This window comes from Henckelia pumila, chromosome 1 (assembly GCF_033568475.1).
Source record: "Henckelia pumila isolate YLH828 chromosome 1, ASM3356847v2, whole genome shotgun sequence".
NCBI classification, from domain to species: domain Eukaryota; kingdom Viridiplantae; phylum Streptophyta; class Magnoliopsida; order Lamiales; family Gesneriaceae; genus Henckelia; species Henckelia pumila.
In genome coordinates, this window is record NC_133120.1 from 90,322,196 (window position 1) to 90,349,938 (window position 27,743).

At 34.0% G+C, this 27,743-nt stretch overlaps 1 protein-coding gene and 1 long non-coding RNA gene across 2 annotated transcripts; one reads left to right on the forward strand and one right to left on the reverse strand.

Moving 5' to 3' along the window:
- Positions 1 to 5,149: 5,149 nt before the first annotated feature.
- LOC140868263 (uncharacterized) lies at positions 5,150 to 27,170 on the forward strand. Its single transcript, XM_073272910.1, has 3 exons — positions 5,150 to 5,350; positions 5,505 to 5,585; positions 26,486 to 27,170. The coding sequence occupies exon 3, from the start codon at positions 26,487 to 26,489 to the stop codon at positions 27,168 to 27,170; it is 684 nt and encodes a 227-aa protein (XP_073129011.1). The 5' UTR covers positions 5,150 to 5,350; positions 5,505 to 5,585; position 26,486.
- Positions 13,410 to 14,259, reverse strand: LOC140875050 (uncharacterized). Its single transcript, XR_012148305.1, has 2 exons — positions 13,821 to 14,259; positions 13,410 to 13,694 (listed from the first exon to the last, which is right to left on the reverse strand). It is a non-coding gene; the product is annotated as an uncharacterized lncRNA (long non-coding RNA).
- Positions 27,171 to 27,743: the final 573 nt, after the last annotated feature.

Consider the following 27,743-nt stretch of genomic DNA (forward strand, 5'->3'; position numbering starts at 1 on the left):
TACAATTAATTCTCATTTAGGAGAGAGAAACAAATAAAAGGATATTAGTAGGAAAAAACAAAATGAGCAATGACATGCGCAACCTCGTTTGTCGAACGACGAACATGAAATAATTTTCCATTAAAAAACGACTCAAAAGACATCTGATATATATCATTTTCAATTGCACCATTGACGCTTTGATCTCCTCCGTGCAAATGACTGTTTGCACTACCAAAAAGGAGTCCGAAGATATAAATTGTGTGATTAATCCTCGATCTTGAACCAGTTTAAGGCCTTCCCGAATTGCCACAAATTCTGCATGTAAGGTTCGGACAGTCTCGATTACAGAGATACTAGAAATAATTTTTATGAATTTTTGAGTTAGTGTTATCTCTTAGTGCTGTTAAAACTTGAAGACAAATTACGAGCGAAATAAAATAATTAAAAGTAAATAACACAAAGATATTTATGCACAAGTACTAAATATTTTTGCGATGCCTCATGACTAAAATAATCAATAGAAAATAAATCAGAAAAAAAACTAACTAGTGGTTGTATATGAAAAACTTATTTTCTCAATAGATTGAAAAAAAAACTTTATCGAAACTAGTAAAAATTAGAATAATCAAACCAATAGGAAATCTGAACGTACAATATGTCAAAAAATAAAAATCAAAGAACCACTTTCTTAACAACACTTCACTAGCATGTTCTTCAGTGTTTCAAACACTACTTGGCAACACAGTATAGTAGCGACAAGTACTCCAGAAATTCTTCAGATCTTCAAAGCTTTTGCTCGTTAATTTTTGTAGTAATCAGCGTTTATTCTCTGTGTATTTTGCTTTCTAACTCGCCGTCTTTCCTCGTGCGTACATCTCTTTTGAACGGTTTGTTACGCCTTAAACGCATACAAATTTCGTGTTGTAAGATTAATGTTTTTAATGCATTAACAAGTCTCAAATATTATGTATTTTGATGATTATAAAACTAGGTAATTGTTACTAATTTTTAAATCAAATAAAAATATTGGAAGCAAGTACCGATAACCAAAAATTGAAGAAAATATTTCAAGTGATCAAATTTCAGTGTTCGGAGGATCCGAAGTCGAGTTCGAACGGTCTGAAGTATTCCTACATTATTTAATTCTTTGGATGCTATGTTCGGAGGCACGAAGCATGCGTTCGGATGCTCCGATGGCAGTTCGGACGGTTTGAACAATATAAAAAATATTTTATTATTCGGAGTCAATTTCGAAAGACACGAAGGCCACGTTCGGAGGATCCGAAGATCCGATCGGACGGTCCGATCTCTTTTACGGAGTTGATAGATTTTGTCGGAAGAAAGTTGCCAGACACGAATTTATTGCAGCCGATCAGAAAATCCGAAGTCCAGTTCGAACGGTCCAAACAGTTCCACAACAGCACATTTTTTAATTTGAATCAGTACAGTTCGGAGGCTTCGAAGCTCAGATCTGACGGTCCGATCTCACTCGAATCAGCACTATAAGTAGAGGCATTTTGAGGCCATTTTCCATCAGCCAACTCACCTTCGAGCACACAACGCGTGCGACGGAATATTAGTTTAAAATAATCACACAAATCCACATCTCTTGATCCAAAAATACCGTAGCTTCTTCTTATCTTTTTTTTTAACCAAATAATTGTCATATTTTTTTGATCAAATAATTGTCATATTCAGTCTTCAATAAGATTTGGACGGTTCAAACTCTTTGTATTTATTATATTCGAAATTTATCTTGTCAAAGAAAGTTGTTAGCGAATAGCTAGATAATGAAAAAGGATAATTTGATTTTCGATTAAACATGTCAAAAACAATATGAGTCCAAGGGAATTTGATTTAGTTCAATGAGCTAATAATGCTATTTTCCGCTAAATCAATGACGTTTTCGTAAAATCGTAAGAAACACTCAGTAAATTTAAAAAAAAGGGAAGAAGAAGCTAAAACTCACAATACCAGTACTTGAAAATAATTAAATAATTTATTTGTTTGAGATAAGTAGGTCTCGTGTCAATGTTCAAGTATTTTCGATAATAATTAAATACCGGTACGTGACAATAATTAAATAATTTATTTGTTCTAGATAAGTAGGTTTCGTGCCAATGTTCAAGTCTTCTTGATAGTACGAGTAGTTTCATTACATTGTTGTAATCGATTGCTTGTAATCTTGTATTTGTGCTAAAAAAATGTCGATGTTGAGAAAAAAAAATTGGATTGAAATGTTTGGATGAGATTTTTTTTATAAAAGAAATAAAATATGGATAGTAGGTATAAGTGAGAAGTTAGAAAATATTATTCGAATGCAAAAAAACTTCACTGAATGCAGTTTTTATTAGATCATCTTCCTTTATATATTGTAATAGATATTATAATATAATTATAATAATCAAACTGATTTTATCTTGAAAATATTACACTTAATCCATACTCGTTGAATATTAATGAAAGGCTGAAATAACCTAGAATTCTTCATTTTTCTTTTACATTTTTTCCCTTGCTATAGTTAATTTTGAAAAATTTCCCGTTGGGAATTCCGCGTAAAAAATGCAAACGACGTTAATATAAGTGGTCCATTTTTAAGTAATTAATAAGAAGATTGTTTTAGCAAGGTCATTCAAATGTTATTAGTTAGTTATTTCAATTTTGTCGACTCCATTAAGTGTATCATTAATTATATCATATTATTTTCAAATCACTGATTTTTTTGGGAAGAGATTCATACAATTGAATTTCTAATCCGGAAATAACTCAAAATTGACATCTTGCATGATATCGAATTGACTATTAGTTATCTCTTATTATTTTCAAATCACTAATAGGTATCTCATATTATTTTCAAATCACTGATTTTTTTGGGAAGAGATTTATACAATTGAATTTCTAACCTGAAATACCTCAAAATTGATCAGTTCTTGATCATATCGAATTGACTATTAGTTATCGGTTTCTCAAGTTACTAATTATTATTTCATTCCCTACTAGCTACTAGTTAATTTTTAACACAAACTCTGAAAATTATACTTTATATGATAATGTATCTATAACCAAAAAAAATGCACTCTTTCCGTTCCAATTATATACTTCATATTTTTCTTTGTCCCAAATATGTAATCATATATCATATTTAATAATATTTTTGTACACACTTTTACTAATATATATCCTTAGAGGAATTTTCAGTTGTCCAATCATGTTTTTCCACTTGGTCTGCGACCACTAAAACAGTGATGCAAAAAAAAAAATAAAAACCACTAAAACCCACGTCGCGGACCAAGTGAAAAAACATGGTTGGGCAGCTGAGCATTCCTCTATATCCTTATTAATTATATCTTAAAAATTGTGCAGTTATTTTTTAATATATTAAATAGATAAAAAAATAGAAATTTTTTATAAAATTTGTTTTTTCACTAATTTTTTCTAATCTATCTATATGAAAAAAAGTATGATTATCTAATAGGACGGAGGGAGTATCTAGCTAACGACTATATATATTAAATGAGTAATGCTACATGTACATAGAGGGTTACACATTGGGTTACACAATACATATGAAATTACAAAATTATCCTTCCAATTGATTTGGAAAAAATCTTTCCAAAATTCATTAAGGATATTTATGTAATTTTAAGTGCAACGTGTAACCCAACGTGTAACCCTCTACACGTAGCATCAACCATATTAAATTCACATTCTATTTTGAGACGGCGGATGGAAATATCAATCATAATTTTTTGGGGACCAATGCTAAAAATTTAGTATATAATTATAAGAAGCAAAAATAAAATGCACTAATATAGAAACACTGACGCAGTTGGTGGTGTATTAATTAATGCTTAAGCATCTTGGGAAGGTGGTCCCTTGTCAACGAACCTTTCGTGAATATATCTCCTAGTCAATTTGTTTGCAAATACTAGTAATTAATAATTAGTTCAAAAGATGCAAACCTAGCTAGTAATTAATAATTAGTTCAAAAGATACAAACCTAGCTAGTAAGTAGTAATTAATAATTAGTTCAAAAGATGCAAACCTAGCTAGCACGTTTTGCAAATACTAGTAATTAATAATTAGTCAAAAGATGCAAACCTAGCTAGCACGTACTGAAAATGTTGCTAGGTTAAGTGTCTGGATGATTAATTTTAGTATGTTCAGTATGTGAACCACAGTTTTTCCAAAATAAAAAATAAAAAAAAATTGATGATGAATTAAATTCAATAGACATAAACTTGATGTTTGTTTACCATTACATTATAAGGTTATGTGATCAGTGGCCGATCGAATAGAGTACGTACCAACTCTTCTTATATGTAATACACGAATTAGAATTCCCTATCGTAGGGAATCCACACTGTAGGGAACGTTGTGTATCATTTTCTCCACAACACACTTGTTCTTTTTTCTTTTCTTGTTTGTTTTTTTAATCCTTTTAACATGTTCCTTTTCTTTCTTTTTTTTTTAAATATTAAATTGGCTTTATTATTTTCTAATTTATCCAATTTTAACAAAAATTAATGTACTCCCTCGGTGTAATACACATACCCACCAACTCTTCTTTTTTTTTTTTTTTTAAACTCACACCAACTCTTCCTAAAAAAAAAATGAGAACTCTTCTTTCTTTCTTTTTTCTTTTTTTTTTTAAAAAACTCACACCAACTCTTCTAGCGTAACAAATACTATATATATATAGAGAGAGAGAGCTGATAAGATCATTTATTAGACAGCAAAACGCGTCTTGGGAAACGTTAAATTCAATCACATTAAACTAGAGTGAGTTTAATTCCATCATCACCATCCCCAACATAAACGCATGCATCTTATACAAGCATTTCTTTTAGTTTTTAGCAGCATTAAATATGTATTCTTGCCTGTTATTTTCTGACAAATGCTTTATTTAATTTGTAATTGCATGAACTCGTCTCTGAATTTTGTTTGAACGTCGTCGGTTTATTTGTAAGTAACTACGACCTTGCATGGCGGCACATCATTCACAATATGCATGGTCCATAAGTACTGAAACTATGAGACTGCTGAATGAAATGCTTTTTTTTACCCAAATGTTATATATCATGATCGAAGAAAGAGTTATATATATATATATATATATATATATATATATATATATATATATAGTTGGTTTTCTCATACATATCAATGTTCCGAGTAGTGTTGATAATCTGATGAGTTGGTCTTCTTCGGCAAACTTTAGATCTCGCACTTGATTGATTTGTTTTGTCTGCTAAAATTGCAGAGAACTGAAGTTTAATAACATATATATAAATTTCCATTCTTTTGCAGTCATGCCTGTTAGCTAGCTAATGAAGCTGTAGAGAGTACTTGTTCCTTTTATAATCTGGTAAGTACACTTTCTTCCAGCCCAACTTTTAGTCATGAGGTAAAACTTGTTACAATTAATTAATTATTCTCAGTATGTTTCTTTAATCATTTGGTCTTACAAGTTTTTCCATGCATATATCTTGCTGTTTGATGGATCTATTGGAATATTATAGCTCTGCATTCACTTTCGCCGTCAAATATCTCGGGCCGGGGAGTTGCCGGAAATTTACCATGCACGGAGTCTAGCTACAAAGGTATGCCCAGCAATTTCCTTTTTATTTAAGAGTAAGATCGAGCCAAATGTGTTCATCACACAAAATTGATTAGATAATTTCAGAATATCCGTGCAAGATCTTTTTGAAAACTTGTCACTAAAGTTTTTCGATTTTTTTTTCCCTCTAAAATTGGGTCTGCTATCAATTATTGTTATTATTTTGATCTGTGCCCTTCTCATCGGATCGGATGCCGACAGTATTAACACAAATTATAGGAAGTTTCGTTGATTTTTCCGAACATATTGATATATAAAATGATATATATATATATATATCTATTTAATAAAACCAATCATTCTTATTTCATCGTTTATATAATAAAAACAATAAGTTTTCAAAAAAATAATGAAAATAATAAATATAGTAAACAACTAATTAATTGTGAGTTAAACAGCACCTTAAACAGTAGGAGCCAAAACCCTAGCTAGGTTTCTTAATCATTAATCAAAATTAACCGACCAACTGAAAGCATTAAACGCCAAAAAAATATATATTACACGAAATGCATAAACCGAATTTAACTCAATGCTACGGAATACAAGACGAACTTAAATGGGCAGCCATGATTTGCAACGGAATATATACAGTAGAAAAACGTCAGAATTTTAATTATAGCTTAGGTTTGTTTGTTTACCCCCTTTACTCGAACATCGGGTTTCCCTTTACACGGAAAAAACACTATTTTTAATATTATACATGGGGTTTCAGAAAGATATGCCAGTGGATTTAAACTGATTTATATTGGGCCCGAGTCCATAGGATTCCAGCCCAAAATTTTCTTTTATATACATATATATATATATATATATATATATATATATATATATATATATATATATATATTACCAATTCGAGTTAATTAATAATATTGTGAATAACTTCACAATATCGAAAAATGGGTATAGTACATGGACCGTAATTTCTTTGAAAAAAAACGTTAGCCTATAACATGTCTTTTAATTACAAAAAAAGAAATTAAGAATAGAGGTACGTACGACTATACTATCATTAATTTAGGTGTGTAAATGTATCCATCCTTTCAAACCAAAACATACCTACGAATCGAGGAGAGAGTAGGAGTTCGATAAAGGAGGAAAAAATACAAACACGTACGTAATTACTCACGGCCATATTTGTGCAACCTTAGGACTATGAAAACTTTGTAGACGTTGTTTAATTAGCAATTCGATCATTAATCTAATTCGTTCTTTGTCGTTGCATTGTTCTAATTTCTACACTTCTCACCCGTACGTGTTAGTACGTAGTTTAACTTATCAATGCTTGTTTGTGGGATTCTAGCATGAGCTACATTTCTAATCTCTTTTTGATTTTTACTTTATTATTAGAACTAATTGTAAAAATAAAATAATTTTGATGTATCTAACATGAATCGATTTACTAATCACAAAAAGGACAATTAATTAGAAATTAACCTCAAACATAATTTAAACAATCTTTTCAGTGTGGGATCTGTATTATATATACAGTACTCAAATCATATTGTTCTGTTATATATATAAATCATGTTCTTAATCCCAAAGCCTTTTTCCATTATATTGTTATCTCTAAACTCAAGTCTATATATAAGATGCGTTTACTTGAGATGATTATCATATATTCATATGTGATAAAACTATTAATAATAATTCATCTCATGTTTACTTAAAAATTTACAAAAAATCTTGAACTAAAGGGCCCGTAATTAATAATTAGATTTGAGCATGATTTTTAATCCTCAATTTCATTAAAGATAAACAATATATGGTTTGTATAAATGGAAATAAAAATAAAAAACTTCTAATATACCTTTCTTTCTAATCTTTTCCATCATACTTAAAAGAGCGAAATTGTGAATTTTTGTTTGATCACAGTTTTAATCACAATTGTAATCAATCGCACTAAACAAATTATTATTTATCCAGATCACTCTATATCGATCATATTTAATTCGTTTAATAATCATCTTATAAATTATATCTTCACAATCCTATCAACATAAGTAACACATTCATAGTATTTAGTGTGTCAGTAAACTCGAGAAAACTATTGTGTAAATTAATTTATTTTAATGATATTTAGTTTATGGTTTTATCGGTAAGAAAAAGAATGTCGAATATGATCATAAGACTGTCTAAAAGAGTTCAATTTTTATTCGATATATAGGAACTCAATATTAATAAGATTTCCCTACGTACACGTACGTACAGACACGACACCACCATTAATTTCTCATAAGAATGTGTCCCAAGTCCAATAAATTTTCATTTTCATGCACAACAATTCCAATAACTTACAACTCTTATGATTTATTTGAGTTCTTATTCGAGCCGTTGAGGGGAACTGACTCGCGGATTCAAATAAGTAAATTCGGACTAATATGTTTTTTTAATGAATAATATTGATATTTTGTTGTTATTGTTTTAATGATAGATGTACACAACAAATAATGAAATTATTCCTGCTCCATCATCACCTCTATCATCGCATGAATCTGATGATAGAGCATTCCGTGACATTCAAAAAATAGAGATTGCGGCATCATCTCCCTCACCACAAGCATCGGACTATTTGGATAGTAATTTTCCATCTACACCATCAACACCCGAATTGCTCTCACCTCGTGTGTCGATGGATGGCATCGAAATGTCGATACCCATTGATCTAAACTACTCCCCCCAATCCATCGATTCTGATTCCGCTCAGCCTACCAATCCCAACCTCCCCCAGCCCCTTCCTCCACCAAGTTGGACGCAACGTGCACGCAATTGGTGGATAAACCATCCATGCAGAATTATAGGGACTGTATGGGATATTATCCTTACGTGTACAATAATTTTTGTACTTATATATATTTTTGGATTTAGGAAAAAAGATGCGTGTAAAATACAGTTTTTGGTTTCCAAAGATGAAACCAATGGTTTTCGTTCCATCTCTGAGGCAGTAAAAGCTTCCCCTGTTTATGGCACCGACCAAATATGTATAATTATTAAAAGTGGGGAATATCGCGAGTCCGTATATATTGGTCATGAAAAGACCAATATACTTCTCAAGGGCGAAGGGATGGATAAAACGGTAATAGTATCAAATATTGGAAGCTCGGATGGGGGATTGCAACATTATGTAAGTATATGTTATATATTACTCTAGTAGTTTTGTTATATTCTAATATGTAGAACTACATTACCACTTTTTTATTCATAAATTTTATAACATGTTTTTGTAAAACTTTTCAGGGACTGAAGGAAAATGGTTCTCTGCACATGATCTAAGTATTTTGAATGAGGGTAGCGGAGTAGCAGTAGACAATTGGTCCGATAAATCCGTTTTCTTCAATTGCAAAATCAACGGATCTATTAGACCATTGCATACTCATGCAGGAGGGCAGTTCTATAGTGGTTGTCAAGTTCACGACCACGATTACTTGACTTCTGGCGGCGCTGATAGCTATTTCCAAAATACAGACTTTGTTGCTGAAACATTAGATTCGAGCCAAAAGATTGTATTTTCTAGTCCATTGCACCATACCATGCCGCTGATCAGTAGCTTCACATTTCACCACTCTAGAAAATACAATATTTTGGCTCGGATCTAATGTTTCAGCAACAAAGTCTGTATTTTGGAAATAGCTATCAGCGCCGCCAGAAGTCAAGTAATCGTGGCCGTGAACTTGACAGCCACGATAGAATGCCCTCCTGCATGAGTATGCAATGGTCTAATAGATCCGTTGATTTTGCAATTGAAGAAAACGGATTTATCGGACCAATTGTCTACTGCTACTCCGCTACCCTCATTCAAAATACTTAGATCATGTGCAGAGAACCATTTTCCTTCAGTCCCTGAAAAGTTTTACAAAAACATGTTATAAACTTTATGAATAAAAAAGTGGTATTGTAGTTCTACATATTAGAATATAACAAAATTACTAGAGTAATATATAACATATACTTACATAATGTTGCAATCTGTTCCTTGTAAGTGCCCCCATCCGAGCTTTCAATATTTGATACTATTATCGTTTTATCCATCCCTTCGCCCTTGAGAAGTATATTGGTCTTTTCATGACCAATATATACGGTATTCCCCGTTTTAATAATTATACATATTTGGTCGGTGCTATAAACAGGGGAAGCTTTTACTGCCTCAGAGATGGAACGAAAACCATTGGTTTTATCTTTGGAAACCAAAAACTGTATTTTACACGCATCTTTTTTCCTAAATCCAAAAATATATATAAGTACAAAAATTATTTTACACGTAAGGATAATACCCCATACAGTCCCTATGATTCTGCATGGATGGTTTATCCATCAATTGCGTGCACGTTGCGTCCAACTTGGTGGAGGAAGGGGCCGGGGGAGGTTGGGATTGGTAGGCTGAGCGGAATCAGAATCGATGGATTGGGGGGAGTAGTTTAGATCAATGGGTATCGACATTTCGATGCCATCCATCGACACACGAGGTGAGAGCAATTCGGGTGTTGATGGTGTAGATGGAAAATTACTATCCAAATAGTCCGATGCTTGTGGTGAGGGAGATGATGCCGCAATCTCTATTTTTTGAATGTCACGGAATGCTCTATCATCGGATTCATGCGATGATAGAGGTGATGATGGAGCAGGAATAATTTCATTATTTGTTGTGTCCATCTATCATTAAAACAATAACAACAAAATATCAATATTATTCATTAAAAAAACATATTAGTCCGAATTTACTTATTTGAATCCGCGAGTCAGTTCCCCTCAACGGCTCGAATAAGAACTCAAATAAATCATAAGAGTTGTAAGTTATTGGAATTGTTGTGCATGGAAATGAAAATTTATTGGACTTCGGACACATTCTTATGAGAAATTAATGGTGGTGTCGTGTCTGTACGTACGAGTAGGGAAATCTTATTAAGATTGAGTTCCTATATATCGAAGAAAAATTGAACTCTTTTAGACAGTCTTATGATCATATTCGACATTCTTTTTCTTACCGATAAAACCATAAACTAATTATCATTAAAAGAAATTAATTTACACAATAGTTTTCTCGAGTTTACTGACACACTAAATACTATGAATGTGTTACTTATGTTGATAGGATTGTGAAGATATAATTTATAAGATGATTATTAAACGAATTAAATATGATCGATATAGAGTGATCTGGATAAATAATAATTTGTTTAGTGCGATTGATTACAATTGTGATTAAAACTGTGATCAAACAAAAATTCACAATTTCGCTCTTTTAAGTATGATGAAAAAGATTAGAAAGAAGGGTATATTAGAAGTTTTTTATTTTTATTTCCATTTATACACTGCAGTAGGTAATTCTACTCCAAATACCACCACTATTTTAGTATTTGATAACAATGGTTCTGGGGCAGCTATGGACAAGCTATCCCATATTGTTAGACAAATAAATGATCTAGTAGTAGCATCTAGGTTTTCTTTGAGAAAATTTTTAGAGGTGAGACATTGGCAACTCTCAAAGATTGATTATGATTTGGACATTAGTATGTGATATATTGTATTGATTGAATTATTTATTAGACATACTGATAAACTATTTGGTCTAACTTCGCTATTGTTTTAATCACTTTATAACTAGTTCATAGTTAGCATTCTTCTTTGTCGTATTTTGTTAACAAAACATACACACACAAATGCGCTCATTTGTATTTATTAAAACATCTTATTATGATCTAATTAGTTATAACATATATACCACACTATTTTGATTCTTATACCCCTATTAAAAATATAGACTTAATGAATTATGAAAAACATTGTTTTTACCTAAACACCGTTGACGTTATAGGCCTCTCGAATTATAAACATGCAACAATGTAGCATATACGAAGTGGATGGTGGAATATTTAGGATATCTTCATAAATGTAAAGTGAGCATAAATTTGGTGCTTTCAATTGCATTGATGAACTATGACATATGTTATAATTTGCAGAAAGTTAAATAAAAGTATTACTTTTTATGTTAGATATGCATAGTTTAGTTAGAAGTAATATTTTTATCATAAAAATTAATATTTTTTTAAAAAAACTAATACTTTTCAAAAGAAAAGTAATACTTTTTATGTCCAATTAACATGTTATAGCTAATATCTTTAATAAAAAAATTAATAATTTTTAAAATATATATATATAATATTTTTTATGTCAAATTAACATATTTTAGAAATAAAAGTTTTATAACAAAAAATTTTAGAACTTTTTGTTAAAAAATTAATATTTTTCACATTACTACTAATATTTTTTATGTCAAATTAACATACTTTAAAAATAATACTTTTGACAAGAAACCTTATATTTTTTATCGAAAAAATAAATTTTTTTATAGAAAAAAATAATTTATTTGATATTCTATCATTTAGATTATAAATATTTATAGCATGTAATATGAAGTTAGTGTTTCTATAGTAAGTCGCAAATTATTAGAATGTCATTAAGTTAACGTGGTATTCTCAATTTTTGCAAAATAGTTTAAAAAATAATACTTTTGCAATAAAAACTAATATGTTTCACATGAAAAATGATACTTCTAAGTCAAATATACATATATTTGTTTTATAATCTTATCTTTGATTAAGAGAGGAAACGACGGTAAAAATAAAAATTCAAAAAACAAGCCTAAACCATCAAAAGAACACATCTATGTGCTATTTCCAGCTCAAAATCCAGAGAAAAAAAAATAAATTAAATTAAATTAATAAAACACATAAAACTCTTTGAGATTTGGAACGCAACAAGAATTAGTTCAATTTTTAATACAGATAATCGACAAACAAGCTTGTAGTAGCAACTCTTCTCCAATTAATTCCCCTTCAGCCCTGATAATGGCAGCCCTGCTCTCTTGCTCGACCCTATGCCACCACTAACTTTGATCTCTCTGCATCCTGTTGGGCTACCTGCTTCTGTTCCACAGGAAGAAGGATAAAATCGTTAATTTCAAGCTCATTTTGGCAGGTTTCACGCACACGAGGGATTGGTGGCAGTTTAATTTTCAACAAGTATTAGAAAAATCAGGGAAAAGGAAACAAGAAAGGTAGTACAAAATTTTGTACTAGCTGATGCATAAAGAACAGAAGCACAATCAAACTGAGGATCCATTAAAACGAGAAAGAACTTTGAGGATCTATTAAAACGAGAAAGAACTTTGAACAATGAAGTTGGAAAACCAAAATTTGTAGTCTTAGATCAATATCTCCTTTTGTTTGGTTTGTAACTTAAAAAGGATTTCAACCAGCCTTTCATTTCTTATTTGAAGAGCAAACGAACAAGGGATTTTAAGCAGTTTCTCTTATTTTATCACAAAAGCTCTACAATAGTCACAGGAACTACGAGATTCGTCTTAGCTATTGCATTTCACAAGACAATCACAATTCATGAAACTCATGCTAAGCTATCATTTCACTGTCAGGAATCAACATATTGTTTCACATTTAAACAATATCAATAGGAGATGCAATACAAATCATCAGAATATTCTAAAACATGTACCTCATGCTAATTTTGTGCAGACCACTACACACTTTGCAAAGAAACAAAGCTACAAATATATATATAATATATATATATCGATTCAGTAGCTGAAGTAAACTCTTGAGGTACTCTACCAAAGGAGAATATCTCCATTATTTGTTACACATAACAAAAGGGGCATCGCAGTCGAATGCCAGTGATATCTTGATCCAAAATACCCAAATTTCGCATAAAAAATCTAGTAAAAACCTGGTTTTATCTTATTTTAAATTTGAGAGCTACGCATAAATTCAATATTCCAATAATTGACTCAATATGTCAATAAATCCAAGTTCACTCACAACGGTGAATCTCAATAATCCAAATCCAACACATTCAACTTAGTAATTGACTCAATATATCATACTCATGATGCAAAACAAGAAAAGAACACGAAAGTGCACACGTGGAAGAAAATCTGAATCCTAGAGTCGAAGCTTTGATCTGTAATTGGCTTCCAAAATTCGTAAAGTTTCTCTCGAAATCCTATCAAATTTTAATCTCCTTCTTCTGCTCAATGCGTAGAACAATTCCAAGCCAAATTCATTGGAAGCTTTCATCCCTGTAAGTGAAAACACTCCCCAATCAATTAGATTGAAAGTTTCAAATTAATTGAAAAAAGGCTTTGGAATCACTTAAGACATCTCGGAGGAATGGTTTGGCCAACATGAATTTGAAAACAATTAACCTATGCATTGCGCGAAATCTGCACGGTAAAGAATGGCTTCCCTGATGAGCTTCTAGAAATTTTTCTCCACTTCTTCCCAGCCATCGACGTTATTCTTCCTAGCTTCGCTTTGTTCTCAGCCTCCGAGCAAGATCCCAACCTCGCCGATGCTCAATCCGTCAATACGGAAGCATTGCCCGAGAAGAAATTTCGTCAGAAATTTTTTACGTTAAAATCCACATGATCCTCGTATGTATCCATCTCGATCAGAAACCAACCTAGCAGCATCTAATTTTCAATAAAATGAAACTACACCGTCGTACCTTGAAAAGAGGCGTTTGGCGAAGGAGGTGGATTCACCGGGACGGAGATTGTTCATATGGCAAAACCTACCCTGATTTGTTCTCCTTCTAATTTTGTGGAAATGAAATCGGTATTAGGAAACGGGTATTTTGGAAAACGTGGTCCGCCCGTCTCACGGTCAATGCACATTGTGTGCGGCTTGGGTGTTAAAATTCAATCGATCCGTCAACCCGACACAAATCCATTCAAAAAATATCAGATTAGGGTTTGGGGTTTTTGGGTTTGGGTCAAATCGGGTTGACCCGAAAGCTAACCCAAAAAAATTAATCGGATTTGGGTCAACCCGGATTGACCCGAAATGACCCGAAACTTTTAATTATAATATTTTTTATATAAAATTAAGATAAATTTACTACATTTTTATATGTTGTATGCTTGAAAAAAAATTATTGTATATTGATATAATATATTTTCATCATTTAATGTATTTTGTACAATTTTTATTTTTTAAAATTATTTTTTATTTTTTGTAATAAGTATACTTTAAATTTTCTACAACTAAAAGTTCAAATTTAAATTATATATAAGCTTAGATTTTGTTATTATGTGATTAAATTAAATATTAATATTATTATTGTGTTTTTGAATTTTTATTTAATTATTTTGTAAAAAAATAAATTCGGGTTGGTTTGGGTTGATTGAGTTAGGCGTGTTAGCCGGGTTCGGGTTCGGGTTGGGAATTTCGGGTTGGTTCAGGTTCGGGTCGGGTTCGGATTAACAAATTTTTTTGTTAACCCGACCCGAACCCACCCGAATTGACACCCCTATGTGCGGCTTCATTGTGCTTCCAAAACTTATATTATGGAGTGTTTGAACTCACTAAAAATAAGTAATTATTAGATTTTAGCTTAAAAAAATCATATCTGTGTGTTTTTTAAAGTCATATTTTGTGTTAGCTTGGGCTTATATTAATTAGAATCTTAAAGCTGGTCATGGGATAATTTTTAGGGAAGTTCTATGATCCATCGGGTGAAATTCACCCGATGGATCTGGGCCGTTCATGGGGTCGGGCCCCATGAAAAGGAGCTCGGGCCCCATGAAAAGGAGCTCGGGCCCCACATATTTATGTGGGGCCCAGGCTGTTGAACGGTGAATGTTCACACGGTGCAGCATAGAATAAGCCGATTTTTATTGTCCAAAAGTGATTATACTATTTTGATAAATAAATAAAACTCTCTTTCGGACCATTTTACCCCTCTCATTTTTCCCAAAACATGAAACCCTCTCGTTCATTTCTCTCCTTCGACGGCCTCGTTTCTTTCGTTTTTCTGCTTTAAGTTATCATCTCTTTGGGAGAAATCATTGAATAAGAGATTCAATCTTGAGTAATTTGCACTTGAAGGTAAAATCTCCTGAAATTCATTGTTTTTCATTTGATTTAACCTACAATTTTGTATCATGTTTTAAAATTTTCTATACCAAATGCGTTTTGAATGTCGTATTTTGGATTATGAAACAAAAAATTACGAAATGGACTGTGATTTTTTAGGAACACAAACTTACATAGTGTGTGAATGATTAACGTTGCATATTAGTTGCTTTGTTTTGAATGGTATATGTTGGGTTGTGGGATATTTTTCTGATTTCAATCGTTTTTGTTGTGATTTTTGGTTGGTATGTTTTGATTTCCGTTTAATTTCACCATTCACGAGAAAACCTTTATAAATTTGAGATGTTTTTTTTACATTTTTATCACTTCAGGTATGCATTCGAGAAATTATGTCTTTTAAACTGGTCAAAAACTTGCTTGTATCTTTTGGATTTTGTTTGTTGAATGATGATTAAAATTAATGTGAGTCCAATGGCTTTTAGATTTTGTTGTTGAATGAAGATTTGTTGGTAATTTCAGGGCATGGGGTTGGGGATTTTATTAAGCATTCATTGCCTCAAACATAGAGCACTGATAAGTTCATTTTGTATGCGTTAGTTTGTGTTAGTTGTATTTATATTTTGTGTGAGTTCATATTATTTTTATGTGTTTTTTATGTGTTTTAGTTCATGTGTATGTATTTCACTTCCCCGGTTAATTTTGTAGGAAATTGGATTTTTGAAGAGCGAATAACAGAGCAGCCTTGACATAAAAATCATATTTAATTTTTGAGAGATCCAAATCCGATCTCCACCGGTCAGATTAAAGTTCAAGATGTTTTGAAGCTGCAGTCCAAGTTTCAGGTCAATCCGACGGCTAGATCTTAAGATATGAATTTTTCAAAATCGTCGCTCGGAGCAGGAAAAAGTTGCGCTGTTGGTGGGAGTTTAGCGCCTCAAGGGGCGCTAACGCGCTAAGAAGGTGAGCAATCGTGCTGAGGAGGAAGCTATCGCGCATGTTCAGCAAGAATAGAGCGCGCGCGCGAGGGAATTATCTCGCGCGCGCGCAAGAGGAATTTCCAGAGAATTTTGAGAAGAACGCGCGCGGGCGAGCTTTTATCTCGCGCGCGCGCGAGAGAGGAAACCTGAGTCTCTGTATTTTAATGAAGCGCGCGCGCGAGGACTCCAAGGCGCACGCGCGCGTGTTGACGGGCCAGAAAATTCCGAAAATCATATTTCAACTAGAAAATTAATTTTTAAGGCTTTCCAAACACTATAAATAGGAGTTTTTATTATTTTACAAGGGTTCTACAATTTTTCTGAGTTGGAGACGGAGGCAGAGACGGCTACACGCTTGGGAGAAGAATTCTTTTCTCTTTTCTTTTATTTTTCTTTTATCAATTCATGATTAAAACTTGGTTTTGAATTATGAATTGTGAGTAGTTTTTCTTTTTCGATCAAGGCCAGGTGATTGGGCCAGACAATTTATGTATAAAACTCGTTTGTTTATTTGGGATTTTTAGACTTGATTTGAATTTATTAATTGTCGAATTTATATTTGTCTTACAAATTTCTTGGCCAGTTATTTGTTTGCTTGTTAATCGATTCCAAGTCGACAGAGGAGGTCTCGATTTTGATCACTTCGATAATCAACATAGTGTAAAACTGACTAGAAATAGAATTCGGTTTCATTATGCGGTTTAGGTTTTTACTGAATTTTCACAGCAATTTATGCATTCAAATTTGATTAGAATTACGAAAGATTAGTTCATCAATATTTGAATAGGTTGATTGTTCTAGAAATAGTCCTTCGAACAAATTAGGAAAATTCCCGTGAATTACGATTAAGTCTGATATCTTAGATTTACTGCTTGTTACATGAATTGTCTGGTACCTACGTGAGTCCTTGATCGAACTTTTCCAAATTTAAGTTAATCCAAAGTTTCCAGCTGCGTTTTAATTAATTTGATCTTTATTGCAATTTTATTAATTTTTATAAAATATGAAATCATCCTTTTTAATTAGTCTAGATTAAGTAGAAATAAATATATTTTGGTAATCATTTTTATACAGTCCCTGTGGGTTCGACACTTGGACCTTTGTCCACTATATTATTACTTGACCTGGTACGCTTGCCAGTTGAATTTATTCACACCGATTAACGCGGTCAAGTTTTTGGCGCCGTTGCCGGGGACTGTTTGATATCAAAATTTTTATTTCTCTTGAGATTAGACTATTTTTTTTTTATTTATTTGCTTTCTGAATTTTTTTTTTTTATTTGTGTTGTCAGGTACTCATCTTCTAGTGCATGCGTCGATCTAGACTATTCAAAAATCTTCTACCACTCGATTTGGAGATAGAACGCACACTTAGCAGGATTCGGAGAGCTAGGAAATATCTTAATTTGGAGCTTGATTCTGAGTCTGAGGAAGAGATGGCTGAAGAAGTTGACAACCGCACTGTTTGGGATCTTATTAGGCCTCCGGTTGAAGGTTATGGATCCAGCATCGTTCGCCCCGCTGTTGAGGCGAACAGCTTTGAGCTTAAACCCTCCACTATTCAGATGATCCAACTTCAAGCACGGTTTGGAGGCACTTCTACTGAAGATCCTTACGCTCATCTGGAGCGATTCCTGTCGATCTGCGACACCTTCAAAGTCAATGGGGTAACCTCTGATGCAGTGAGACTGCGGTTATTCCCCTTCTCATTACAGTGCGAAGCCTTGGAGTGGCTTGATGACCTGCCGACTGGTTCTATTACTACTTGGACGGGACTTGTCCAAGAATTCTTAAAGAAATATTTCCCTCCTACGAAGATGGCTAAGTTATTCTCTGATATTATATCTTTCAAGCAAAAGGAGGGAGAATCTCTACATGCGGCGTGGACTAGGTTCAAAAAGATGTTGAGGACATGTCCTCAACATAATCTTACTCAAAGCCAGCAGACCCAGACGTTCTACAACGGAGCCGATCAGTCGGTTCGATCTATGCTGGATGCTGCTGCCAATGGATGTCTATTCAGGAAAACGCCAGCTGATGCGTGGTAGATCATAGGCAATATGGCAGAGAGTAACATTGGATGGCCGGATGTAAAGAAGGAAAAGAAGGCTGGAATTCTGGAGGTCGATGCTTTGATGGCCCTGAACGCTAAGATCGACTCTCTAACACATCAAGTGGCACTCATGAAAACAGCGCCAGCACATGGGAATCTGAAAGAAGATCAGCAGTTGTTTGAAGTTGATGCGGTAAATTTTATGGGAAATCAAGGACGGCAGCCGTACAACTCCTACAACAACACTTATAATCAGAACTGTCAGTCCAAGCAAGAGGAGAAGAAGCCGAGCTTCGAGGAAATAATGATGAAATATGTGGCGGGTACTGAGGCTCGTTTACAAAATCAAGAAGCTATGATGCAGAGGTTGGAAAATCAGATGAGTCAAATCGCAACCCAACTCTCTACTCGTCCTACTGGAGCGTTGCCTAGCAACACTGAACCAAATCCAAGAGGCGTGAATGCTATTATGGTCGTGACTTGAGCACAGTCTGAGGAGAAGCAGATGGACGAAGAAGAGACCATGGAGAGGCCGAAAAGTTCAGAAGTTATGGAAGATGTGCGGGTTGAAAATTCCTCCAAGGCAAGTAAGAAAGGTAAGAGTTCAAAATTTGAAGTTAATGAAAATGTTGATTTATCTACTTTACCTTTCCCCCTTAGAGCTAAGCAAATATTATTTGAGTCTCAATTTAAAAAGTTTCTTGAAATTTTCAAGAAACTGCATATTAACATACCTTTTGCAGATGCTTTAGCTCAGATGCCGAGATATGCAAAGTTTATGAATGATTTGCTGAAAAATAAAAAGAAGCTGAATGATCTTACGCAAGTCACAATGAAGGAGGAGTGCTCGGCGGTGTTGCAAAAGAAGCTTCCAACAAAATCTCAGGATCCAGGGAGTTTTTCTATACCCTGTCATATTGGAAGTTTGTCTTTTGAGAATGTGTTGTGTGATCTTGGGTCGAGCATTAATTTAATGCCTTATTCTATTGCTCGAAAATTAGGAGTTGAAAATATAGAACCTGCTACTATCTCTCTTAAATTTGCTGATGGTTCTATTAAATATCCGAGAGGGATCGTAGAGAATGTCCTAGTCAAGATAGAACACTTTATATACCCTGTAGATTTTGTTATTCTTGACATGGATGAGGACTGTGAGGTTCCACTGATTTTAGGGCGTCCTTTTCTTGCTGCTAGTAGAGCCCTAGTTGATGTTGAGAAGGGAGAGTTGGTTCTGAGATTGAATGATGAGCAAGTTGTTTTTAAAATGTTTAAGTCGGCTACCGATAGCCTAACTGTCAAATCTTGCTCTTATGTTAATTTTATTGATGTAATTTATGCTGATGTTGGTAAATGTCTGCAGGTGCAGTTGTCTGCAGGAATTAATCCCTTGCACAAGTTCTTTAATGATGTAGCATGCAAGTGCAGGACTGATTCGAGTTTTTCACAGACGGTGGATAAACCACCTTGAATTTCGCCACTCAAAGAGGAGTATAGTCAGGCTATAGACTATAAATTTAGCGCTGGCTGGGAGGCAACCCAGTGTTTTTTTTATTATTATGTTTTTGGTTTTTATTTTTGTTTTTATTTGGTTATTGTTTCTTTCCCATGCCAGTTGGTCGTGCTCGCCGATAATCTAGACTGCTGATACCGTCCCAGAGGATTTTGTCAAGAAGGAAGAGGATGCATCGAATACCAGGGGAGTGTTATTGTTGTTTTCATTGTGTTTTTGTTTGTCTTGCATTTTGTTTATTGTTCTAAGCATTGAGGGCAATGCTTTGGATAAGTATGGGGGGGGTAGATTAGTTTTGTTTGTGTTGGTGTTTGCATTCATTTGGTATAGTCTATTGCATATAGTTTGTATTCATGCATTTCATTATGTTTTGTGTTTATGTTGTCTTGCATGAGTTGGATGAGTCATAATAGCCAATGATGATGAAGTTTATTTGAAAAAAATGAATTTTTGAAAAAAAATTTTTGCTCTTGACTTGACATGAGAAACTGTAGGTTGAACTGTGAATATTTATAAGCACTTTTGTTAGACCAGTGGAGTGTAGCGAAAGATTTGATGAAGTTTCTGTCTGTTTGACCATTGCACGGCAATAGGTGATTTGTGGATCTTGATTGTGTTCTATGAATTTTGATGAGGCTCTAGTTTACACTTATGATCTTGGGCGCACCTAGAAAAAAAAAGAGTTTTATACAATTCCATCCGGGCCTTGAAAGGATTAAAATCCTATAATAAAAATTAAATTTAAGGCTAAGTATGCGAATTAAATGGGATTGATGCTCCATCCGGGCTATAGACGAGGGGATTAGAAAGAAAAAATAGAATGATTTTTCATATCCTATCCAGTTGTAGCTAAGTCAGCGGGTAATTATTGGGGCTAAAGCAATACCGGATGCAAAATTCGGAGGTGTGTAATTTATTATCTCAAGGGAGGTGAGTTTAGTCTAGAGGTCGTTGGAAGGAATGAGCACTTGAAGAGTGAAACTTGCACTGAATTGTCATACGTTGCTAAGCAGATTTGAGACGGAATTCGATCTAAGTTGCATGAAACTGGAATGACATTTCACACACACACGTTCACGTTAAACCGAAGGTGTATTATGAAAAGTTGAGAGCATGTCTGTGTTTTTGGTTTTGTGATTGAACTTCTCGGAGGCTTTGCACATTTATGAATCATCCTTACTCATGTTTTTGTTTGCATTTTGTTTTTGCATGTCTTGCTCGAGAGCGAGCAAAAGTTAAGTATGGGGGTGTTGATAAGTTCATTTTGTATGCGTTAGTTTGTGTTAGTTGTATTTATATTTTGTGTGAGTTCATATTATTTTTATGTGTTTTTTATGTGTTTTAGTTCATGTGTATGTATTTCACTTCCCCGGTTAATTTTGTAGGAAATTGGATTTTTGAAGAGCGAATAACAGAGCAGCCTTGACATAAAAATCATATTTAATTTTTGAGAGATACAAATCCGATCTCCACCGGTCAGATTAAAGTTCAAGATGTTTTGAAGCTGCAGTCCAAGTTTCAGGTCAATCCGACGGCTAGATCTTAAGATATGAATTTTTCAAAATCGTCGCTCGGAGCAGGAAAAAGTTGCGCTGTTGGTGGGAGTTTAGCGCCTCAAGGGGCGCTAACGCGCTAAGAAGGTGAGGAATAGCGCATGAGGGAGCGCTAACGCGCTAAGAAGGTGAGCAATCGCGCTGAGGAGGAAGCTATCGCGCATGTTCAGCAAGAATAGAGCGCGCGCGCGAGGGAATTATCTCGCGCGCGCGCAAGAGGAATTTCCAGAGAATTTTGAGAAGAACGCGCGCGGGCGAGCTTTTATCTCGCGCGCGCGAGAGAGGAAACCTGAGTCTCTGTATTTTAATGAAGCGCGCGCGCGAGGACTCCAAGGCGCTCGCGCGCGTGTTGACGGGCCAGAAAATTCCGAAAATTATATTTCAACTAGGAAATTAATTTTTAAGGCTTTCCAAACACTATAAATAGGAGTTTTTATTATTTTACAAGGGTTCTACAATTTTTCTGAGTTGGAGACGGAGGCAGAGACGGCTACACGCTTGGGAGAAGAATTCTTTTCTCTTTTCTTTTATTTTTCTTTTATCAATTCATGATTAAAACTTGGTTTTGAATTATGAATTGTGAGTAGTTTTTCTTTTTCGATCAAGGCCAGGTGATTGGGCCAGACAATTTATGTATAAAACTCGTTTGTTTATTTGGGATTTTTAGACTTGATTTGAATTTATTAATTGTCGAATTTATATTTGTCTTACAAATTTCTTGGCCAGTTATTTGTTTGCTTGTTAATCGATTCCAAGTCGACAGAGGAGGTCTCGATTTTGATCACTTCGATAATCAACATAGTGTAAAACTGACTAGAAATAGAATTCGGTTTCATTATGCGGTTTAGGTTTTTACTGAATTTTCACAGCAATTTATGCATTCAAATTTGATTAGAATTACGAAAGATTAGTTCATCAATATTTGAATAGGTTGATTGTTCTAGAAATAGTCCTTCGAACAAATTAGGAAAATTCCCGTGAATTACGATTAAGTCTGATATCTTAGATTTACTGCTTGTTACATGAATTGTCTGGTACCTACGTGAGTCCTTGATCGAACTTTTCCAAATTTAAGTTAATCCAAAGTTTCCAGCTGCGTTTTAATTAATTTGATCTTTATTGCAATTTTATTAATTTTTATAAAATATGAAATCATCCTTTTTAATTAGTCTAGATTAAGTAGAAATAAATATATTTTGGTAATCATTTTTATACAGTCCCTGTGGGTTCGACACTTGGACCTTTGTCCACTATATTATTACTTGACCTGGTACGCTTGCCAGTTGAATTTATTCACACCGATTAACGCGGTCAAGCACGAACATCGCCTGAGTGCAAGATAAGGGGTGTGTAAACCACCCTTTAAACCAGCATTGGTTTTTGAAAATCTTGAGTCATTTGTGTAGCCAAGTTTTCATTGTTTTCGAATCTTGTTCTTGGCAACAAGTTAGCAGATCTATAGGTTTATTTTGATATATAGGCATATAGAACAGAGAGATTGCAAAACAGAGCATCCCCTTCTTTTTTTTCTTTTTCTACTACATTCCCCTGTGTCTTGATTTTGGAAAACTACAACAAAAAAAGTAAATGGCTGAAGTCTTCGAGAACAGTTTTATACGAGAATCGTTCCCTGGATACACGGCAGACATGGCGGGGCATATTGGTCTTTTGTGGGAGCTAATCAAAGCGACATTGATTGTTCCATTGCTGAGAATCTCTGTGTACATCTGCTTATTTGGAATAGATTAAGAAAAGTTTTTATTATTACCATTGATTGAAGGAAGCTTCACGGAAATTTGAATATGAAAATGGGTAATTCCTCAGAATCAGCAAATAACTATCCATGGCCATCGACTGTTAACTTTGAGAACTAAAGAAAATGGATAGTCATGAAATGGCATTGTGTTTTTTTATTTCTGTTTTTAATTGTGGTTTGCTCTTTCAATGAGTAAGCATACGAACTTTCTGGTTTGTGAAGTCTTTATGTTGTTTAAGTTTTTCGTTAAACGAGGTGTGAGTATTACATATTTACATTGATGCTATGTATATGTGTTTCGTTACAATATATTTTTTAAAATGTATGCTGTAACACCCGGAATTTTTAATACGTAAATTCGCATGCATAATTAGGGATTTTATTTATTTAGAATTTTAGATTATGGGTTAAATAATTATGTGAAATTATTTGTGCATGTTTTAAGTTATTTTAAGCATTTAATTAGTGATTTTCATGATTTATGGAAATTTAATTTTTTGATCGCGGAGACGGGACCGTGGACGGACGAGATACCAAAATATTTAGCCAAAAATATTTTATGAGTTTTATGAGCCTTAAAATAATATTTTAAGATATTTTGTCAAGAAAATTTTAGTATTTATTTATATATTTAATTATGGGTTGATTTTTAGTCAAAATTAGTCCCTTTATTGACTTTTATTAAATTTTAAAATTATCCTATATTAATATTTCGAGATTTGAGATATTTTATCAGATTGTTATTTTTATTTAAGAGTTTAAAATATTTTGTTAAGGTATAATATCTTTATATTGAGTAATATCTATTATTATTCAATTATCTACCAATATTTTAAACCTAAATCACTCCCTAATCTATTCCCAAAACCCCATCAGCCGACAACCCTTCTTCTCCCACCCCAATCTTCAATCTTTTCATCGGCTTCCCACAAAAAACTCCATAGCCTCGTTTGTTCAAGCTTCAAGTTAGGTTGTTCGTTGTTCCGTCGTCCCGGAATCGTCACCTTCACCTTTTTTCTCTTCAAACATTGGTGAAAGGCATGTTTTTCTTCCAAATTTTTTGTACCTATCAGATATTATAGAGTGTGTATTGTGTAGCATCGATTTTTCTTCAAATTTTCAGATTTAAGGATCGGTTTTGATGTTCATGACATGTTTATGCATTTGTTTGATCATGACTCACGTTTTATTCCAACATGGTACGACCAACTGCTGGTGCATGTCTAGGTGGGTGTGTTAGGGTCCCTAGGGTCGAGATTGGTCAGGTTTTATGGGTGTAACAGGCAGGAACCGAAGCCATCTATTTCTGATGCGCAACAGGTTGCAGTTTGAGCGGTTTTAGGAGAATGGTTCGTGTGCACTGTTGAAGACGAGTTTGAGGGTGAATCCAATTGGGTTAGAACCCCAAGACCTTGGGGAAGGTTTTAAAGGTAAATTTTCCGGCCGGTGGTTGCCGGAGATGAGCGGCCGAACGGCCTGAAGCCTCTGGTCGCGTTCTACGCGTGAGCAGAAACTAGGGGTAGATTGTTTTGGTTTGTTCTCCCTCTACAGAGATCCGTTTGAGGTAAAATTTATGGGGTTAGAACCGTCTTGATGTTGGTTAAGTATGGGCGGTAGTTTCACGGCCAAAGGTGGCCGAAGCAGGCGGCACGGTTAGTTTTTCTAAAGCCGCTCAGGGCTGCTCACGGCCGCAGCACAAGGGGAGATAGAGTTTCGGGTTTTAGGGTTCTAGGTGCTTTTCGGGTCGGGTCATGGGTCCGGGTCAGTTTCAGTAAGTCATGGGTCAATTCTAGTGGGTTCGGGTCTGGGTTAAGTTAGTCGGACTCGGGTATTTTATTTTTAAGTTAATTATTAAGTTAAAGTGTTTTAATTGGGCAATGGGCTACATTTAAGTTTCTTAATGGGCTTGAATAATTATTTTAAGTTAGTCCAATAATTTTTATGGGCTTTGGAGCCCATGGAAATTATTGGGCCAGTCTTTGGGCTTTTAGGCCCATTGGGCCAGATTAAGTTGTTATTGGGCCAAGTATGTGCTAATGGGCTTTAATTGATTTATTGGGCTTAGAAAGGTGTTAATGGGCTTAAGTATGTTAATGTGCCAGTCTCAATGTTAATGGGCCAGAATTTAAGAAAATGAGCTTGAGTGTTAGGGCCAGCAGTTCAGTACAACCCATGAGAAATTGCATGTGTCCTGAATATATATTTAATTATTTTTATGCATGAAAGTTATTTTTTGTATTTATATGTTAGTATGAAATTAAATTAGATATATATGAAGGACACACATTTTATTTAAGTACATGCATTCATGAAATAATTTTTATGCATGATTTAATGTTTAAGGTTGAGCAAAAGAAAATATTTTATGTTGGAAGTTGAAGTAGTGTGACAATTTAAGGGGGACTCGTCCCCATATGTGAACTATTGAAGGGCAGTTTACTGCAAATTTAAGAGGTGATTTGTCACCGCCACGTACGTTGGTTTCCACGCTGATCAGTATTTAATGTATGATTTAAGGTTACACTATGGATACAACCATGCGATGTTAGAAAATACTTTGCTCAACAATGTTTATGTATTATTATGATATTCAAGTTTAATTTAAGTTTATGTTATGTTCATGATATTTTAAGCATGCTCATTCATGTATATGTTATGTATTAGTATTAAAGTGATTTAAATAATTTTAAACCCTTTTATGTTAGCATGTTGGGCATCTAGGCTCACTATACTGGTATGATGTAGGTGAGTACGTAGAGGACATAGTACCCACCGGAGGCAAGGACATATGAGTGGACATGCAGTGATCCCCCGCGGCCGTCGTCTGAGTCTTTATGATTATGTTTTTATGGAATATTAAACATGTCGTTCTTTTTATTCATTTTCAGTGGTTGGTACTAGTACATATTTTTATTGAAATATTTTCAGTGCATGCAAACTTTTATTTAATTGTTTAGAACAACATTTTTATTTAATGCATGACTCAGACATTTAATTTATTAAATGTTGCATTTTATTTGAGCTATTTTTAAGTCTGTTTATTTTTTTGCATATATGTATGGGCATGTATGTACATCTATTTTAATTAGTATTTTAATAAAAAAAAAATTTCCGCATTTATTAGTATTAGATGTTTCATATGCAGTATGTCAGATTCATCACCGGAAAGCAGGTTGGACAATCCAGCTGAATCATCGAGCATTGACACTTTAGATGACGGGATAAGCGAAGCAGAGTGCGAAGGTACCGGTCCAAACATATTCAGTGCAAAGAAAAAAAGATATATTCATGCTATTATGGTTGGGGCAGCGATATATTATGAGAAAACTAAAGTACAGATCAACAACAATGATGGTGATAATCAGAGTCAAGAACAACAACAGGTACTCGAAGCTGGCACTGATGGTAATGATCAGGTTCAACAAGTACTAGAAGCTGGCGCTGATGGTCATGATCAGGTTCAACAAGAAATCGAAGGCGGCGCTGATGGTCAGGTTCATGAACAAGTACTCGAAGGCGCTGATGGTGATCATGAGGTTCAACAAGAAGTCGTCGAAGGTGGGGCTGATGGTGGTCATGAGGTTCAACAAGAATTTTTCGAAGCTGGTGGCGCTGATGGTAGTCAGGTTCAACAAGAAATCGAAGGCAATGCGGTCGTGGTGGAAGCCGCCGCCGGTGATGAGGCGGCAGTAGTGGACGAGGATCTAAGACTGGCGGATGAAGATGTGTTCCCGATACTTTCTCGAGATGTAAAGATCGGAAGAAAAGAATTTCGTTTTATGGATGTTTGCTTCCTAATATCACTGTTTGAAACTTTATATCACAGTTGAAGGATTTATATTTACTCATTTTTTTTGTTGATAAAGTATGCATATAATTCATATACTTGAATAGATAGATAGATAGATAGATAGGTATATATTTGATTAACCATATATGTAGAACATATATTTGGTAAAGTTACTCTAATCAAAGTTAATTATTTAAACATAAGATTTAGGTCGCCAAATTCAAAAAACAAATCAATAAATATATATGTTCAGATACCAAATTATTTTTTTGAAAATAATAGAGAATAATATAATTATGAGCCAAATAAATAAATTTCATAAGATAAAATCCAATTTCATATATAGTTTACAAAAAAAAAAAAAATCCTCAAAATGCTGGAAATAAAATAGAACAAACAAAACAAATAAAAAACTAGTGGATATCAATCACTATTTTCACACTTGCACAATTATTAAAAGCTGAAAAAAAAAAAAAGAAATATAGATGTGTTCCTCAATAGGGTTATTTTGTCAATAGGGGTACCCATGTTTGTTAAAGGGAGCGGACCTAGTCTAGGCTAGGTTCGAACCATTAGCCACACGCGCGCCGCCGTCGACCGGCTGGCTCGGCAC